This window comes from Populus euphratica, unplaced genomic scaffold, assembly GCF_000495115.2.
Source record: "Populus euphratica unplaced genomic scaffold, PopEup_1.0 scaffold413.1, whole genome shotgun sequence".
In the NCBI taxonomy this organism is placed as follows: Eukaryota; Viridiplantae; Streptophyta; class Magnoliopsida; order Malpighiales; family Salicaceae; genus Populus; species Populus euphratica.
The window spans coordinates 293012-311317 of NW_011500055.1; the positions used below are offsets into that span (position 1 = coordinate 293012).

The 18306-nt window shown below is 33.5% G+C and overlaps 3 protein-coding genes and 1 long non-coding RNA gene across 9 annotated transcripts; 3 read left to right on the forward strand and 1 right to left on the reverse strand.

Annotated features, from left to right (window-relative positions):
* Positions 1-373: 373 nt before the first annotated feature.
* Positions 374-3387, forward strand: LOC105107834 (uncharacterized). 4 transcript variants are annotated; one of them, XR_838948.1, is made up of 6 exons: positions 374-720; positions 933-1010; positions 1320-1385; positions 1712-1783; positions 2252-2526; positions 2674-3387. It is a non-coding gene; the product is annotated as an uncharacterized LOC105107834 (long non-coding RNA). The 4 variants fall into 4 exon arrangements; XR_838949.1 differs by having other exon boundaries at positions 2807-3387; XR_838947.1 differs by having other exon boundaries at positions 1251-1385; positions 2252-3387.
* A 4195-nt stretch (positions 3388-7582) lies between these two features.
* Positions 7583-12542, forward strand: LOC105107833 (WD repeat-containing protein 26-like). 2 transcript variants are annotated; one of them, XM_011001897.1, is made up of 5 exons: positions 7583-7769; positions 9537-9626; positions 10105-10995; positions 11402-11503; positions 11880-12542. In XM_011001897.1, the coding sequence occupies exons 3-5, from the start codon at positions 10201-10203 to the stop codon at positions 12513-12515; spliced, it is 1533 nt and encodes a 510-aa protein (XP_011000199.1). In that variant the 5' UTR covers positions 7583-7769; positions 9537-9626; positions 10105-10200; the 3' UTR covers positions 12516-12542. The 2 variants fall into 2 exon arrangements, with proteins under 2 accessions (XP_011000199.1, XP_011000201.1); XM_011001899.1 differs by lacking the exon at positions 7583-7769 and adding an exon at positions 9067-9221.
* A 452-nt stretch (positions 12543-12994) lies between these two features.
* Positions 12995-15751, forward strand: LOC105107832 (glutathione S-transferase omega-like 2). Of its 2 annotated transcripts, none has more exons than XM_011001895.1 (6): positions 12995-13221; positions 13372-13596; positions 13718-13894; positions 13988-14212; positions 14315-14443; positions 15267-15751. In XM_011001895.1, exons 1-6 carry the CDS (start codon positions 13132-13134, stop codon positions 15498-15500), a joined length of 1080 nt encoding a protein of 359 aa, XP_011000197.1. In that variant the 5' UTR covers positions 12995-13131; the 3' UTR covers positions 15501-15751. The 2 variants fall into 2 exon arrangements, with proteins under 2 accessions (XP_011000197.1, XP_011000198.1); XM_011001896.1 differs by having other exon boundaries at positions 13125-13221; positions 13352-13596.
* Positions 15752-15994: 243 nt separating this feature from the next.
* Positions 15995-16775, reverse strand: LOC105107831 (cytochrome C oxidase biogenesis Cmc1-like protein). The gene has a single exon (XM_011001894.1). It carries the CDS (start codon positions 16642-16644, stop codon positions 16381-16383), a length of 264 nt encoding a protein of 87 aa, XP_011000196.1. The 5' UTR covers positions 16645-16775; the 3' UTR covers positions 15995-16380.
* Positions 16776-18306: the final 1531 nt, after the last annotated feature.

Here is an 18306-nt window from a genome sequence, read left to right on the forward strand (position 1 = left end):
ATTATTATTTATTTTATTTGAAATAATTTATAATTTTTTTTAATTTCATTCTCATTTAATTTTTTAATTTGTAAAATTTATTTTTTATTATTTTAATAAATAATTTTTCAACTTATTTTTTATAACATAATCAAATATTTTTAAATTATTTTTATAATATTATTAAAAAATAATTTATTTTCTAAAATTTATTTGAGGAAAAAATTTTATTTCCAATGAAGATTTTAATTTTTTTCTTGAAATTAATATTTTTTATATTTTTAAATTATTTTGACATGTTGGTGGTAAAAATAATTTTTAAAAAATAAAAAATTATTATTTTAATATATTTTTAAATAAAATTAAAAAAAAAACAACCAAAAATCCACATTTCTTTTTTTGTTTTTTTGGCAAAGAAATAGAGAAAGAAAGAGAGCGATAGCGAGGAGGGTGAAGGATATGGAGAGAGATGACTGGGAATCCTGTAAACACAAAAAGGGATCAGTGGGGAAAAAAAAGGGATGGATCAATGATTTTTCAGTCCCTTTTGCAATTATAGAAGCAAGGAACAGGTTGAGAGGAGAAAAAAAGGCGGAGAGGAGATCTTTGAGAGAGACGTTAGGAGCCCTGTGAAAGGGTCTCTTTTGCAGCACTGAAAGCAACAAACAGAGGGAGAGGAGCGGCAAACAAGCTGAATTAGGCTAACCTGGTCTCCTCCAACTTGGGTCAAGTTCCTCCAAGGTAAAATTCTAGGGTTTGCTGAAGAAATTTTCGTTTTTAGAGTTTTTAGATAATTCATTTCTGGGTTTTACTATTTGATGTGTTGTAACCAATCTTGCTTGATTAATTATTGGTCAGCAACGATTGGGTTTGTCTTTCTGATTCTTTGGATCCATGTTGTTAAAAATGTTAGCTTGCTTGATTAATGTTGTTGTCTTGTTGTGTGTTTGAAGAGGAAGAGAAGGACATGATACATAAGATGTTCGTGCTTCTCTAAAAGAACTGAAGCTATTTACAGACTCTGCTGAGAGGTCAGCGCTAGCTATAGAAATCTTCTTGTAAAATATGATTGAGTGGTGAAAGTATATTTTTTAACGTATTTGGATTGAAAATAATATTAAATCCCTTTGTATGATTTTGGATGGTTTGGGTTTAATAAATCATTTTACGTTCTTGAACTGCATTTAGCAAAGGGATTGTTTGTTTGTTTGTTTACAAGAGGACAGTACATGGAGGAGATAAAGAAATTCACTGCACTCTTTTTTTTTTAGGTTGATGGTAGTGAAACTGTCGAGATGCTTGGTAAATGTTGTTGTGGCTGTGATGTGTGTTTTATGCAGGGTTGATATCCAGGCCAAATTTGAAGGAGAAGAAGAGAAGGAGAATGTGGGAAGGCCATCGAAATGGTGAGTTTGATTGCTGCATCTTTTATTTATTCTTTTAGGTTTTGAATATGGATGTTTTGAATATGGACCTGTAATGAATTCTGTGCTTTTTTATTACATTACCGAAAAAACTAATAAGCTCATGGTTTCGCTTCACAACTAGAACCATTTACACTGCTGGTTCAAATAGTGTCTTCTTCTTTAATACTGCACCCACTTGCAATTTAGTTTTTCGATTCCCGAGTTTTTTAGTGGCTGTCTTCAGTTCTTGATTGCTGGAGCTACTCTCTTTTTTTTCCCTTTAATTTGACGTGTCATTGAATGAGACTGTATTTTCCACTGGCCAGTTTCTCAATATCTCATAGTTCTGCTCCAGTTCTGTTGATGGCTCTGTTCTAATTCTGTTAGCAAACAACCAGGTAAGTACATTTATGTCGTTTTCTTTCCGTTTCTTAAATTTCAGTTTCATTCGCAATCATAACCTCTTGGCAGTTCATGTCTTTTCAACGATTCTTTGCTTGCCACGTTTCATGTACATTCATTTTCCAACTGGGCGGCATGATTTGTTTTCTTGGGACTATATCTTCAGACAAATAATTTTTCCTTCCCTTCCTCTTTCATTGCAAAAAAAAAAAAAAAAGAATAGAAAAAAGGGCATGTTAGGAAGCAATGAAAATAAAAACTACCTTCTCTTTCAGATGTCAATCTGTTTGTTTCTTCTCTTCGAAAAATGACTCAAGGATTTTCTGGGAAGGAAATCATTGATCGTATTATTTTTGAAGTTTGATTCTTCATGTAATCTATTGGATTTCAAATTATCTTTTACTTTCACAGTGATTACCCTCCCCCCCGTCTCTCTAAATACATAATGGGTTTTTGATTTGTAGGTTTCACAAAAATCTTGCATAAATTAACTAAAAAAATCCATATAGCCTCACAACGATCAAACTTTCCATATTCACAAGCCCGATTCGAGGAAGGAGATCCACAGGGAACAGTTGTCGCTGCTGCTGAGGTCGCGAACACACAAATCCACAACTAGACAGCCAAGACAAATGAATAACGTGTTCCTGATGGTGGCGTCAATTCTGTCGTAAAGACTGCAACAACCCGCCATCTATTGGCCACGCCTATTAGGTCGACCAGCGTCCTACGGTTTTGGGTGAGTCAATCTGAGTTTTTATTCAAGAAAAGCTTGACTTTTTTTCTACTATCAGTCCAATCTGTAGCTAAGTTGGATAGGGCATGGATATGATCTATCATAAAGCTGAAATAACCTCTTCTCTTTTTATTCATGATGTTTATTTAGCAGGGGCATTCGAGTCTGGTGATTGTTCATTTCTGATATACATCTCTTTTATGCCAGGATGGTAGTAACTTGATTTGCTATTTATTCTTTCTTTTATTATTTCACCAATTGAATATTGACTAATTGCCAACAGAAGGTCTAAAATCACAGTTGCACAAATGTTGATTGAAGACAAGTGTTCGATGCATAGTGACTGGCACTTTCACTCCAAGGAGGCAATGCTCCCTCTTACAAATCAAGTTGGCAATAGTTACAAGCATATTCCAATAGCATCTTCCTTTGCTGAAGTTCACCCTCTGGATGTAAAGCACTTGATGCCTGTGCATGGAGTTGAATTTCAACCCTCTGAGATTTGTCCAGAGGATTTCATTGAAGAATGCGATGAGGAAGAGGTCAGCATTGCACACGCACATGGAAATTAATGAAGCAACTGCACTGGTTCTTGCTCCAGTTGTGCTTCAAAACCTATGAAAAATAGATTTTATGTTTGGAAGTACTCTGGCAGTGTTTATTGCTGTCACAGTGAAAGGAAACAACAGAAAATAAATAAAATGGTGACGACATTGAGAGATATTATTGTACTTGGTGGTGACCGAATAAATACTGTCATTGTTTTAGATGAAGCCGTGTAGGTATACAAACTGAACGAGTTACGTGATATGAAAAAACTGTTGATCTCAATTGATTTCATTCTACCATTGTCTTGATAGATAATTGACATGGCTTCATTAAAGGATATCAAACAATGGATCGTCATGGTATGAAGTTTGAGCATTGATGAAGTCCCAAATAATCCAATTACTTTAATAATTAGGTTTTTGGTTGGATAATTAGTGAATTATTTAGTTTTATTTATTTTTTCTAATTAAGATGGTTGATAATTTATACTTGTTATTTAATAGGCCAAAGTGAATTATGATTAATAGCTATAAAAGATTTTTTTTTTATGAAAGTTGGGATTTTTTGATACTTAAATAAGTATTTTTTTTTAAAAAAAAATACAATAATATTTTAGAAAAAAATACTATGAAAATATTATATATAAAAATTATATATCTTTGTTTTGAAGGTTTTATATTGTATTTATAGTTGATAAATCTTATTTTTTATAAAGAAAAAGATCTAAAATATAATTTTATCCTTATAGTATATAATGAGTGATAAATATATCTTAAATTTGTATTAATATATTGATGGAAATATAATATGTACTTATAAGATTTTTATACACCTCAAAAAATAAGAAAATAGATTCAAAACATTAAATATAGCTGAGTCTTTAGAGACTAAATTCTTTTATAAAACTAAATCTAACGGAAGTTGGGTTCGTTTTATAAATGAATTTAAAAAAGCATATCTACACGAAGATGCTCATTTCCTCGAGCAAGCCTAGGAGAGGATGTTTATCTAAGTGCACTCAATAATGGTCTAGTTATTTCTCTAAGCATATCTAGAAAGAATAGAATGATTATTATTTTTAGTGTGTTTGGAACTTAACACAATATCATGTCTAATTGTTATTGAGTCTTGCTAGCACGAGACTTAGCATACTTTTATTAGAGTATATTTATATTTTAAAAACTTTATATTCATAAATTTTTATTTATTGTATATATTTTTGTAAAGATATATTAATAAATACTTATTTCCTCAAGTATATTGGTTACCATAGTTGATATCACAAAATATTGTTGAACAATTATTTTTCATTATTTGTTGATGATATGTTCTTATTATGCCAATACAAATCTTAAGATGCCTGACTTTTAAATCCATGTCGGTTTGTTTTGAGATTGATTGCTTGGTTGTTCTTTTTAACCTAAATTTCTTTTGTAATGGACTCTTTGTTTCGTCAAAATTGACCACTTATAGCTATCGTTTTTTGATAATAATAATAATAATAACAATAAAAATAAATTTATCTTCACCACTTGCATTTAAATTTTGGCCTTTTTTTTTCTGTCTAAAATCCTACAGCTGAGCACGGTTATTTTAATTTATTTTTATATTTAAGTATTCAATTTATTTCAATTTATTTTTAAATTGAGAATCATTCTGGCCAATCTATCTTTTTTTTCCTTCAAATGTGAGAAACTCGAATTCTAAAAAAAAAAATAATATTACAAAATTTATTTTTACTAGTTTTAATGAGAATCTATCAAAATGATCTCAGATATAAAAATAAATAGAAAGCAATTAAATTTGTTTTGATATATATGAGATTTGACGTAAAACTAAAGATTAGTTGAATTGTCAACAGTTATTTTTGTTGAAGTAACAGGCATTTAGTTGAAGTGTCAACAGTAGTATTAAAGGGTACGTAGTTTATTATTTAATTCCTCCACCAATTAGTTTATTTAAAAAATTAAAATGTCAACAGTTATTTAAAATTCGCAGATTAGTTGAAGTAACTAAATGCCTGTTTTATGCCTCCATTTCAATGCAAGGACAGAGGTTTGTAGCAGCTACAGATATATTGTTTGTATAGAATATTGCAAAGTTTATTTTTCAAAATACTTACTTTTTATGTTAAAATAATTATTTGTTTATTTTTTAAAATTTAATTTTAACACCAACACATTAAAATATAAAAAACAAAAAATTAAAAGTATAATGTCAAAAATTATTTTAATGACTGTTTATTTTTGTATTTGATTTTTTTAAATAATTTTAAAAAATGCATTCAGCTTAAAAAAATTTAATTAATATTTTTTTTATTGTTTTTTCATGGTTTTGATATGATAATATCAACAAAATAAATTTTAAAAAATATGTTATGTTTTTTTTAAAGCATTTTCTGACTTTTCAAGTTGAATGTCATGTAAAATACTCATCTCTATCGGGGGGGAAAAAAACCTCGTATTATACTAGAACATTGCAGGGACAAAGCCCACTGAACCACAGCTCATATCACTATCACGACCATTCTGTAAAACAAGCAGAATCCCTATAAATAGTATACATGCTCTTTGACTGCATTTCCATGCACGCTGCCGCTTGGAGGAAGCTCCCCTTGGACCTAACCGTCCATGCATGCCAGAACCGTTCCCAGCTGAAGCGGGGCCTTGCAATGCATGGGAAGGAATACTCTGCTGGGTGTCGTTGTTCATGATCAATGAGTTAAGGAAGCTATTTGGATTCTGATTCATCCCTCTTCTTGCCGAAGCAGGCTTGCCGATCTCAGTTGCATGGACCATTGAAGTCAATGACTCCACAGATTCTGCTGGTGATGAAATCCCACGTAGCCCGTGAATGGACAGAATGCAATATATACATAGGCCTACAGGGCAGGAGGAAGTACTCTGTGTTTGTGAGGATGTGTAACCTAAAAGAACATGATGACAAAGTAGAATTAAGGTGAACTAAAAGGTTTGATGAAGGATCAGACCCCGTACATCAGTATGAATAGGAATGACTACTTAATTTGAATTGCTGCAGATAATTGCTCTCTCAACGTGTTGTGTGCCTAATCTGCCATCTGTCTCCATTCCTTCTTCATCACTTTCAGCTCCATCTGCACTATCGTAGTCGTTGCCGCCATCCTCTTCACTGCCATCCTCTGCAGGAGTGACTACAATTTCCGTTGCGAGGAGTAACAATGGCAGCGGACCGATGACAGAACAGTTTCTTACGTGCATGCCCAATCTCCACGGGTTATCTCATCATATATAACCTAAGGGTAGTCATTTGACTTCCAAAATGATAGCTTATAATCAAGGGACTGAGCGCCACTAGCAGTCTCTACAACACGCTTTCCAATTTTGGTGGAAGGAAGGAACCTCCCCGCCATTGGATACAGACCAGCCACAAGGACATCATGGACTATACCTGGAACATGAGCATTTGGATTGCAACTTGAGACATCTTCTGGAATAAAACCCTTGCGAATTAATTCTCTCTGGAGCTGCTTACGCATGGCTTGCAGCATATTCATGGTGCTTGGAGAGATGAAGTATTTTTAACAAAACCATGCTTCTAGACCCCTATTCTTTGCTTTCTTCCAGCACTCAAAAGCTGCTATAACTGCTAACTGATCGCTGGATTTTACTCTGTTGCGAGGAGTAACAATGGCAGCGGACCAATAACAGAACAGTTGCTTACGTGCGGTTATCTGGTAATGTATAATCCCAGTATAGTGGTTATTTTGTATCTTCTAAAATGTTTTTTAAAAATTATTTTTGATATTAAAATATTAAAATGATCTAAAAATATAAAAAAAATTCAATTTGAAACAAAAAAGTTTAATATTTTTTAAAAACATTTTTGAAACACAAAAACAAATAGACTTAAATTTAAGGTGAAATTACATGCTACAGTAAATCTAATTTATAAATAAATTTAGAATTAAATATTAAATTATAGAATTGAATTGAATTATAATATTTGGAATATCTATAAAAAGAAATTTGTTAATAAACTTCATGTTCAATCTCTACTTGTTCTTAAAAATATATAGTTTGATCTTATCATTTTCAGATATATCTTCTTCATGAAATCATGTGGTGATTACATGAAGTTCGTTTGATCTTATCATTTTTGAACTATTTTGAATGACCGGAGAAACTTATTTTCCAAATATATCTTATTCATGAAATCATGTGATGGTTACATAGAGTTAATGATTTATTCCGATTCATATGAATTTATCAAAATCAGTAAAGATATTCTAATCAAAACAAATCAAATATCTTAATAGATCTCATGTTTTTTTTTTTTGAATAATGTAGCCATGAATTATTATCATGCATCAATGTTAAAATTTGTTCTTATCAAGTTTAAAAAAGATCATTCACATCCCAAAATGGTAAATCCAGTCCACCCAAGATAAGAAGAATGGGCCATTTTCACAAACATTTTCATGCAAGCTGGCCATTTTCGTAGCAGGGCCACAAAAAGGGTGGAGTCCATGTGATTGCAGAATTTGCAGACCTCCTCGCCCCAATCCCTCTCTATCTAATCCCCTCCATGTCTCTCCATAACCCCATTCAGTTGGTTTCCTCAACGCAACGAGCAAACATTACAAGACCAAACCCTCTCCGTCTCTTTTCCTTCCTTTTCCTTTATCCTTCTCTTCATTCTATAATACACAAAGCAAGGTACCAACCCAGCACACCTTGTTTTTTCTTTTTTTCTCCGAAAATAATTGCTATCATCACTATTTTCCGCTTATGATCACTGATATTGTTCTTTCAAATTTGTAATTTTTTTTAAAAATCTTTTCTGGGTTGAATCCAGCGTGTGCTTTTCTATACTCCTGTAACCGACAAAGAAACAAACAGGGAACATTTTTCACTTTATTTTCACCTTTACCCATTTCTGATCATCTTAGACTTGGTTTCTTCCAATCGTTTTTTCATCTTTCTTGATCTGATTCGCCTACCAAACTAGATTTCGGTTTTTGGGTATTTCAGAGTTTGCTCTTTTATCTCCTAACTTGCAGTTATTTTTTACTGATTCTGTTAGATTTTTTTTGTGCTTTTATGTCTTCATGATGGTTTGTGTATTGGGTGCTTAGTTTTGGAGTGGATTTGGTGTTTTGGGCTCTTGAGTGATGGAGATGATGGATTGTTGCATTAATGGTTGTCTCTGATCTGGGTTTTAAGTGTTTTCTGTACATGAACTGAAATTAAAACGATATTGCTATTTTTTTCCTGGCAAGGTCCTTTCCTTTTCATTTGGTTTTATGGGTCTTGAGTGTTTCTTGCTTATTTTTGCTGTAATGTGTCTGGTCAATTATTATTTTGGGTTTCTTGTGCTAGTAGTTTGGGTACTCATTCACATTTTTGTTTCATGGCCTTTGTTGATTATGAAAGTTTCAGAACTTTCAGTTTGGCTTGTTATTAAGGAGCCAAATGAGCTTTTCGGCTTCTAATTGATGGACATATCAGTTTGACACACTGAAATCATGCCTTTTGAGCATACATTATCAACAATTGGTGCTGATAAGGACACTGTTTGGGCGTTAGTGTTGATTTTCTTTTGTGATGATCTTTTTCATGAATGGCTGTACTCTATGTGGTGATTTAGGAATTAAATTAGTTATCAAAGGGGATTGAATTACCATGTTTAACTTTGTTTCATGATGGAATTAAATTGAACTCCAGGATAAATACTTTCTCTTGGCATTTGTTTGCCTCACTGAAGATGAAAGTTCCATGTTAGGGTGAGAATTTACCATATCGGGTAGAAGCTTAAGCTATCTAAGCATCAAATTTCTGTCTTTAAATGTGGTGTGTAGACTGGATTTTAGAAGTTAATGGAAGTGTCAGTTGATCCATTTCTTGAAATTTCTATTGGAGAATGATGAGTTTTATGAAAATAATCACTTCTCAAAACTTTAAAAGCAAACATAATCCTGGCACCCAGTTCTTACAGGGGGGAATTTTTTGTTAGACTCAAGCAAGCTTTCCTACAATGGATGCTAATGTAGCATGATGAGTTATCGAGTTTCTATTGCTTTGGGATCAATGTATTATTACACTTTGAATCTCCGTTTTTGATGAGAAATCAGATAGTGTAATTTGACAGAGATAAAGAATAGTGACCTGGTAATTTGCCACCTTTCTCCTACATAATCTGATTTCAATAAGGGGCCATGTTCTTAAAGCCAATTACTTTTTGTCCCACACTGCATCCTATGTTCATACGATGTCATATTCTCTAATTCATGTAGTTTAATATTCCCCAAACTATCATAACTATGTATTTCCAAGTCATTCTTGCATAACTTAAATCAACAGGTCTTGTTATTGATGCTAGGTAGTGCAAATTGTAATATACAAAAACAAAAGTTGCAAGAAAAAAGAAAAAAAATTAAGCCCATCTTCAGTATTTCTTACTTGGAAGCATTTGGCATGGTACAGATAATGAAAAGTGGAATGCCATTGCAGTTCATTTGAGGTGTTGTATCTTTCTTCAAGCTTTGCAGTTATTCTGAACCAAGTTGATCTAAGGCAAGTTTCTTTATCTCTGTACTTTTGTTTTTGTCTAAAAAATGGTTTAGCATCCGGTTCTCTTGCCAATTTAAATCCATGAACCAGAAGTTCTATTGATTCTTTCGAAACTCTGTCAATCTCATTCTCATGTGCAGTTGGTTTGAATGATGGATGCTGTACTGAAGTTATACTTTGAACATAAGCCTTTAAAGCTTAGCTGAACAGTTATATTTTAAGTTTCTATATGATAGCAGTTACTGCAAGACTGATAATTACAGGAGTTTATGTAAAGAAACCAACAGATGAGTTGGGAAAGACACCTTCAGAAAAGGCAACCCATAGAATGTTCAGTACAAGTGATATTGTTTTCTATTGTCTTATATATCATTTTACTTTGCTGTTGTTTGCAATCATATAATCAAGGAGAACTTTTTTATGACTCTATGCCTCATCCTTACTTCCATTTTAACAAATTTTACTTGTCTATGTTATGCAGGAAGATATATATTGTGATAAATTCAAGGCATTTTTAATTAGACTCCTTAGTTGTCTGGTTACCGTGCTGTAATATATGGGCTGAGGTGTGCATTTCATGGGAGGTGTAGAGGATGATGAACCAGCCTCAAAACGCCTGAAATTAGCCTCCGGAAGGTTGACAGGTCTTTCCAACGGTTCATCTTTAACAGAGTCCATTGTTGGTTCCAGGGATTTGATGGCTCGCCCCCCACAATCTGAAGGGGACAAAGAGGTTCTTGGCTCAAAAGGAGTTATTAAAAGAGTTGAATTTGTCAGAATAATAGCCAAGGCGTTGCATTCTCTTGGATATAAGAAAAGCTGTGCTCATTTAGAGGAAGAGTCTGGGATACCATTACATTCATCTGCAGTAGATTTATTTATGCAGCAAGTTCTCAATGGCAATTGGGATGAAAGTGTAGTCACATTGCATAACATTGGCCTAAAGGATGAAAACATTGTCAAGTCAGCATCTTTTCTGATATTGGAGCAGAAGTTTTTTGAACTTTTGGATGGGGACAATATTGTGGATGCTTTGAAGACATTGAGGACTGAGATTGCTCCTCTCTGCATTAATAATGGTCGAATTTGTGAACTTTCTTCCTGCATTATATCTTCTACACGTTGCGATTCAGTTGGTTCTTCCAATCAAGACAATGGAAGGATAAAGCCGCGGTCCAAGCTGCTGGAGGAACTGCAAAAGCTGCTTCCCCCAACAGTTATAATACCTGAGAGCAGATTGGAACATTTAGTTGAACAGGCTCTTACCTTACAACGGGATGCTTGCTTCTTTCACAACTCGTTGGATAAAGAAATGTCGTTATACTCAGATCATCAGTGTGGAAGAGATCAGATTCCTTCTCGAATTTTGCAGGTTAGGGCATACTTGCAAATGATGGCTTTATATGGAGGTTCTTTGGTTTTGATTGAATTCTGTGATGTAGTGTTTTTCTTTATGAGCTGTTAGATAATGTGTGCTTTGACCAAATTTTAGTTATACAGAGCTATTATCTTAGTGACTAAGTGGAAAAGATTTCTGGGGTCAGAAGCAGAAATGAAAGTCGAATCAATAATCTATCAGGGCATTTTTTTATTGGGAAATTGAAAATTTTGATGAATGCTATTGCTTAATTTATATGTTTTTAGTAAGTCCTGTTTATGTTTAGCTTTTGCTTTGGATTTTATTTCCATGAGCAGACTACACCTTTCCATTTTCAGTTGCTTTCTATGCATTACTGGCACCACTAGATTGAGTCTTTCTCTTATTCCCACTGGAACAGATATTAGAAGCACATTCAGATGAAGTCTGGTTCTTACAATTTTCACATAATGGGAAATACTTAGCTTCATCCTCTAACGATCGATCAGCAATCATATGGGAGGTATAATTGTTTGCTTTTAGCATGTTATGTTATTCAATCGTTTTTCCATATTCTTTCTCTGCTGTTTTATTTGATTCTGCCTGCAACTTTCTGCCTGGGATATTTAATTGTGTGTTTCTCATATGGTGTCTTTCGAGGTTTAATCACTCTGTTTATGCGACCTTATTAATCAAACACCATTAAAATTCTTAAATAATCAACTATTTCTTCCCCATAAACATTTATAAGCTTCACTGGGCATGCCTTGTTCGCTATGTGCAACCCCCTTATTTGAAGAACAAGGGACTGCTGGAGGTTCAGATGCATCCGTGTCATTCTGCTCATGGAACAATTATATATGTTTCTTACGTGCCAGCTAATTTGACATGCTTTCCAGATTGATGTAAATGGTGGAGTTTCTTTGAAGCATAGATTATCTGGTCACCAAAAACCTGTCTCCTCTGTTTCGTGGAGTCCTAATGACCACCAGCTTCTTACTTGTGGGATGGAAGAGGTTGTCAGGCGCTGGGATGTTTCTTCTGGTGAGTGCCTCCAGGTTTATGAGAAAGTGGGCCTTGGCCTGGTATCCTGTGGGTGGTTTCCAGACGGGAAATGGATATTTTCTGGCATCAATGATAAGAGCATCTGCATGTGGGAATTGGACGGGAAAGAGGTAGAATGTTGGAAAGGGCAGAAAACTCTGAAGATTTCTGATTTAGAGATAACAAGTGATGGGAAGCAGATTATAAGTATGTGTAGACCCACTGCAATTTTATTGCTTGATAGAGAAGCTAAAGCTGAGAGGGTGATTGAAGAAGATCAAACAATTACTTCATTCTCATTATCAAGAGATAATAGGTTCTTGCTGGTTAATCTTCTGAACCAAGAAATCCATCTGTGGAGTATAGATGGTAACATCAGGCTTGTTGCAAAGTACAAAGGCCATAGGCGTACCCGGTTTGTTATTAGGTCATGTTTTGGGGGACTTGAACAAGCTTTTATTGCATGTGGTAGTGAAGACTCTCAGGTATGAATTTTGATTGTTTTTTTTTTTAATTCTTAAAAAAAAGTATACTAGAAGCAGAAGTTTTGTTCATATGTTTAATTACTTTTATAAAAATCAAGGCAAATTTGTTTTGACTAAAAAATATTTTTGTTGAACAGAAAGTGTTTTTTGTTGATCAAAAAGTATTTTTTATTGACCGAAAAATATTTTCTGTTAATTAATTTTTTTAATAACAAATAAATATAAAAAAATTTAAAAAATAATTTTTTAAAAAACAAATATAGACTAAAATCAAATGTTCGTGCATACCCTTGTCAATCACAGACGGCATGACGCTGCCTGATGATTAAAGAGAACAGACACATATTGATTTGCACATCTAGCACGTTGTATGAACACGTCATCTAATTTGATTCAATAAAATTTTTAAACCAGTTCAAATTTGATTAGATAAATTTAGTTTTTTTTTAAAAAAAAACATATTATTTTATATTGAGCTCAAGAGACATCATTAGGAGTTGATCCAACAACTCATGGTTCAAACAAGTCTCTTAACAGACCTAGCAACTATGTTCTAGATACCATAACAGACAGAAGACTTTAAATCAGTTTAAAACACAAGCAAAATGGAAAGAACAAACCAATGGTTTGTGTGTTCACCAAACCTCACTTATTAGCACTTGGACCAAACAAGAACAACATCTCCTTTATCCTCCCACAATTCTCTTTGAAGGTAAATTTCATTACTTTTCTTGATTTTCTATTGAATTCATTCTTGATCGTCTTCATAAAAGCATGATCAAATTCAATATCTTAGGTTACATGTGATTGATGATTCATGTTTTGATCATAAATACCAATAGTTTCTGTGAATTGTTTATAGTGCAATCTTCAAATGGCTCGATCTGCAATTGATGAGACTTCAGATACTGGTGCCTTTAAGAGAACTGCTTCAACATTTCGTAACTTCATTTCAAAAGAACCAAATTCACAATTCCCACCAGAATCTGGAAGGTATCATCTTTATGTGTCCTATGCTTGTCCTTGGGCTTCTAGGTGTCTTGCATACTTGAAGATTAAAGGACTTGAAAAGGCCATAGCTTTCACGGTAAATTTCAAGGGATTCTTGTGAAGATTCTAGTCTTTTGATGTCTGTAGCAATATTTTGTTATAACATGTAAAGATCCAATCTTTTAAGAAATATTGTTTTGTTATTGGATTTGGTTCAGTCTGTGAAACCCATATGGGAAAGAACAAAAGAGAGTGATGAGCATATGGGGTGGGTATTTCCTGCATCAAAGACCGAGGAAGCAGGTGCTGAGCCTGATCCTTTGAATGGAGCAAGAAGTATCAGAGAACTTTATGAGCTTGCAAGTAAAAACTATGCCGGAAAGTATACAGTTCCTGTATGTTTAGTTAAATAAATTGTGTTTTTTGGTTTTTAATCTGTGCTTTGCGTCAGTATCTTGAATTGAATGATGGATTTTGGTTTATGATAGGTGCTGTGGGATAAGAAGCTCAAGACAATCGTTAATAATGAGAGTTCAGAAATTATTCGTATGTTTAATACTGAATTCAATGATATAGCTGAAAATGCAGCTTTGGATCTTTATCCATCTCACCTTCAAGCACAAATTGATGACACCAATGAATGGGTTTATAATGGGATAAATAATGGTGTTTATAAATGTGGGTTTGCAAGGAAGCAAGGGCCTTATGAGGAGGTGATCATTTCTCTTACTGTCTAATTTGTGTTTCACTGATTCCAGCTTTGTGTTTATGATCTCAATATGTCATTTGAAATCTTCCGTGTTTCTCTTTTGCAGGCCGCAATCCATTTATATGAAGCCTTAGATAAATGCGAGGAGATACTTGGCAGGCAAAGATATATCTGTGGAAACACACTTTCTGAAGCAGATATTAAGTTGTTTGTCACCCTTATAAGATTTGATGAGGTAATAGATTTTCCCATAAAAAGAAAGTTTAGTTCAATGTATATGATTGTTATCCTTTTCCCTCATCTTCTCAGCAGCCAAAAATGGCTTTTAGTAAAATACTAAAAAAATTTCTCTGATTAGCCTTCTAGAGATTCCTAAGTGAATTGTGTTTTACACTGAAGTGGAACTGAACCATTTAGAGTTTCGAGACAGTTTTATAGAGATTGCTTATAAAAAGTTGCATTATCACCTGTAAGCCTGCACGTAAACATTATATCCTTTTCATAATTTTGCAATTTCTTTCATGCATTGCCTTTTCCAAGTTATGGAGGGCAAAAGATTGGGGCATATGGAATAGATGGTTTTCTCCTGTTTTAGGTTTCCTTATTTGTCTTCCTTTTGAATGTCCAGAAAAAGCTTATGAAAGGTAGAACAGTAATGTTTACCCTTCTGTCCTAAAGATCATGAAACCTATAGGCAACCTTTTAAAAGTTTCTCTAATAGAAGTTCCAACAACTTCTTCCATTTGGAAATGCAAGTAGAACAGTAATGTTTGTTATCCCATGGCATGTAAATAGAACAGTAATGTTTGTTATCCCATGGCATGTATGGGACTTGAGGAAAGAGAGTGAAAGGAATACTGACATTGAAATGAGAATCACTGGTAGTATTTCATTATTTCATAAAAATCATGCCCTTTTTTTGAAGCATAACAGGGAGCTTGGGTTAGTATGGTCAAGTTAAATCCTTTTCAGAGTGTTACAAAATTCGCTCCCGCTTTACATTTTTTGAATGAAATTCTTCCATCTAGCAAAGGTATTTGATGGTCATTTTATTGCAGGTTTATGCAGTTCACTTCAAATGCAACAAAAAGCTGCTCCGAGATTACCCAAATATGTTCAACTACACCAAAGACATCTTCCAAATTCCTGGCATGAGTAGCACTGTTAACATGCAGCATATTAAGCGGCATTATTATGGAAGTCATCCCACGGTCAATCCCTTTGGAATCATTCCTCTCGGCCCTGACATTGACTATTCTTCACCCCACGACAGGAACAGGTTTTCATCATAGATGCTTTATATCTGCGGATTGTAAACGAACCACAGTTCTGCAAAACTGAGGGCATGTATACGCTTGAATAAGTCGTTTAAGAGTGATTTTTATGTCACCCTGTTCTCTTCCTTTTTTTACTTTCAGAATGATGTGTGTAATATAAGTTGTTGAAAGTGCTATTTCAGCTTATCAACTTTCAGAATAAGAAACTGTTTTTTTCTTCTCATACTTCGGAGGATAACAGTAAAGTGTCGGTCTTTGTGCTACAAAGTTCATGGTGCATTGCTTATCATTTGTAATTACTCGATGCACTTCGGCCCCTCCCCCCTCTTCTTCTTCTTCTTCTTCTTTTTTTAATTTGTCGTACACATGGAGGCAAGAAACACCTCAGACCATCTCTGTTGGTGACAACAAAACAGTATTATGCAGGTTTTCCTGTGTCTCTTCCTCATTCTGGAGCTGCAAAATCAATGTCTTACGGCCTTACAATAACAGAAGCACTCAGATATGTGGCAGCCAGATTGCAAGTACAATTATTTTGTAGAATTTGTCCAATTGTGATCATACACACTGATATGCATAACTGAATCCAACCCTAAAACCTCCCTGAACTTGAAAATATTTCTCTTAAAATTCTGTATACATTTCCAAACACGCCATTACAACAACAACCAAGCTTGATCTCAACCTAGCTGGAGCCGGATATATGTATCAGCATAGCCTTTTGCGTCATTCTGCACGATCATACATCAAACAACCATAACAGCAGGTTAATAATAAGCCTATAAGCAACACAAGAAGAGACAACCTTTAATCGAACCCAAAAGATTAAAAAAAAATGTTTTGCTTCAACATTATTGTTATTGCTATTCTTGTTGATCATCATACATAAAATATATCATTCTTGTTGATGTGAAGAGAGACAGACAGAAAGGGCAAGCTGGGCTTCTTGACATTGAGACCGTTTAAGTTTGGTCCCACCACTCGAACACAAACTACGAACAGCCTCTGACTCATCAGGACAAACCACCGCTACCATGCACTCTGCTAAGGCCCTGTTCAGGTGCCGACACGCCGTTTCCCGCCCTGTTCCCGCCGGGACACGGCGGTGGCAATCATAAAGCGCCTTGTGTAGCCTCTCGCACTCCATCTGTCGTGCCATCTTGAAAGAGATCCTCAGATTTGTTGAATTCTTGTATTGGTTTGATGGGTGTTTAATTTGAAAGGTTTAAAACCCGACCCTGTTTGATGTTTGGGTGTTCTGAATCCACATGGCCTCCGGAAAATGTGACCCAAAACCAAATAATGGGTTTGTGATTTGAGCTTGACCCGGTTTACTCTTGGGTTCGTAGTGTTCTTTAACCTAGAATGGCCCACGACCCAATTTATGGACACCTATCTAGCTATATGTGTTTATATAAGAAGGCAAATATTCAAATTTATCAGCAAATTATAAAAAATAATTTTCAATATTATATTGAGGTGGTCAGCAGGTTTGCTTCTCGTACGGATTTTTTGGGTTGGAAATTAAGAGAAGAAAACGACTAAAACAGAAAGTCTTGTGGAATAAACAAATTTATATATAAATGTTATAATTTAATTTTAAGTTAGTCAACTCAGGTATAGGTTCAGTTATTAACTAAAATGAATTAAAATAATATTATTTTAATTTTAAAAAATAAAAATAACTTTATAAAGTGATTTTAATATTATAATACAAAGTATTTTTTAAAAGTATTATCCATTTAAAAATACATTAAAATAATTTTTTATATCAATACATTAAAATTATGAAGAAAATATTGAGAAAATATTAGTTCGATTTCTTTTTCAAGTAAAATTTATTTTTAAAAAATATCCAAAAACATAAATGACCACACTTCCAAGCTCTCACAATCATCTTGTTAAAAATTATACCAGAATTGAAAAAAAAATGTTGTGTAGAATGAAAAGGAGATCAATTTGATAAGAAATCAGCCAATAAAAAATGCAAGTGGATCAATGGAATGTGTAAGGCAGGGGCTATCTCTACATCACCATGAATGAGTGGGTTAGATTTATCTAAAGCAAGTTTCATTTTCTTAATGCCCCTTTTACTCTTTTCATAATTTTAGTCCAAGTTTTGTTCTCTATTAGCAAATGCCATTTCAACACATTTCTCTCTTTCATCCCTCATAATAGTTGATAGCATTGAAAGGAGGACCATATTTGAGTCCCTTGTCCACTTTCATTATTTGTTTTGTGATCCATTTATGGATTGCTGCAAATGGGATAGCAAGAATGAGCAATCATTTTAGCATTTACTTGGGTCTATTTTACCCCCTTTTATTTTAGCATTGACGTGAATAAAAAATTGACTTAAGTAATTAATGATTTCTATTCATGATATGAAATTTATTTTTGTAGATAATTGAGAAAAATAAAATAATATATATAATAAATAAGTCAAATTATTTTTTTATTTTATTAATAGAAGTATCTGGATTAGTTTATGTGTACTTCAAATAACTTTATAGGCTGTAAAATTAATAACAATATAAGACTCTGGTAACCCTAAGATTTATAAAACCTGAACTGGTAATCTCTATTTATGACACAAAACTTATTTTGTTGATAATTGAGAAAGACAAAACAATATATACAATAAACAAGTCAAATCTTTTTTTTTATTATTATTATTAATGTAAGTGTCCGAATCAATTTATGCGCATCTCAACTAATCTCATGAATCTTGAAATTAACGATTATATAAATAAGTCTTCAGTAAACCTAAAATTTATGAAACTTAAACAAATAACCTCTAGAAAATAAACTTTAAACCCGA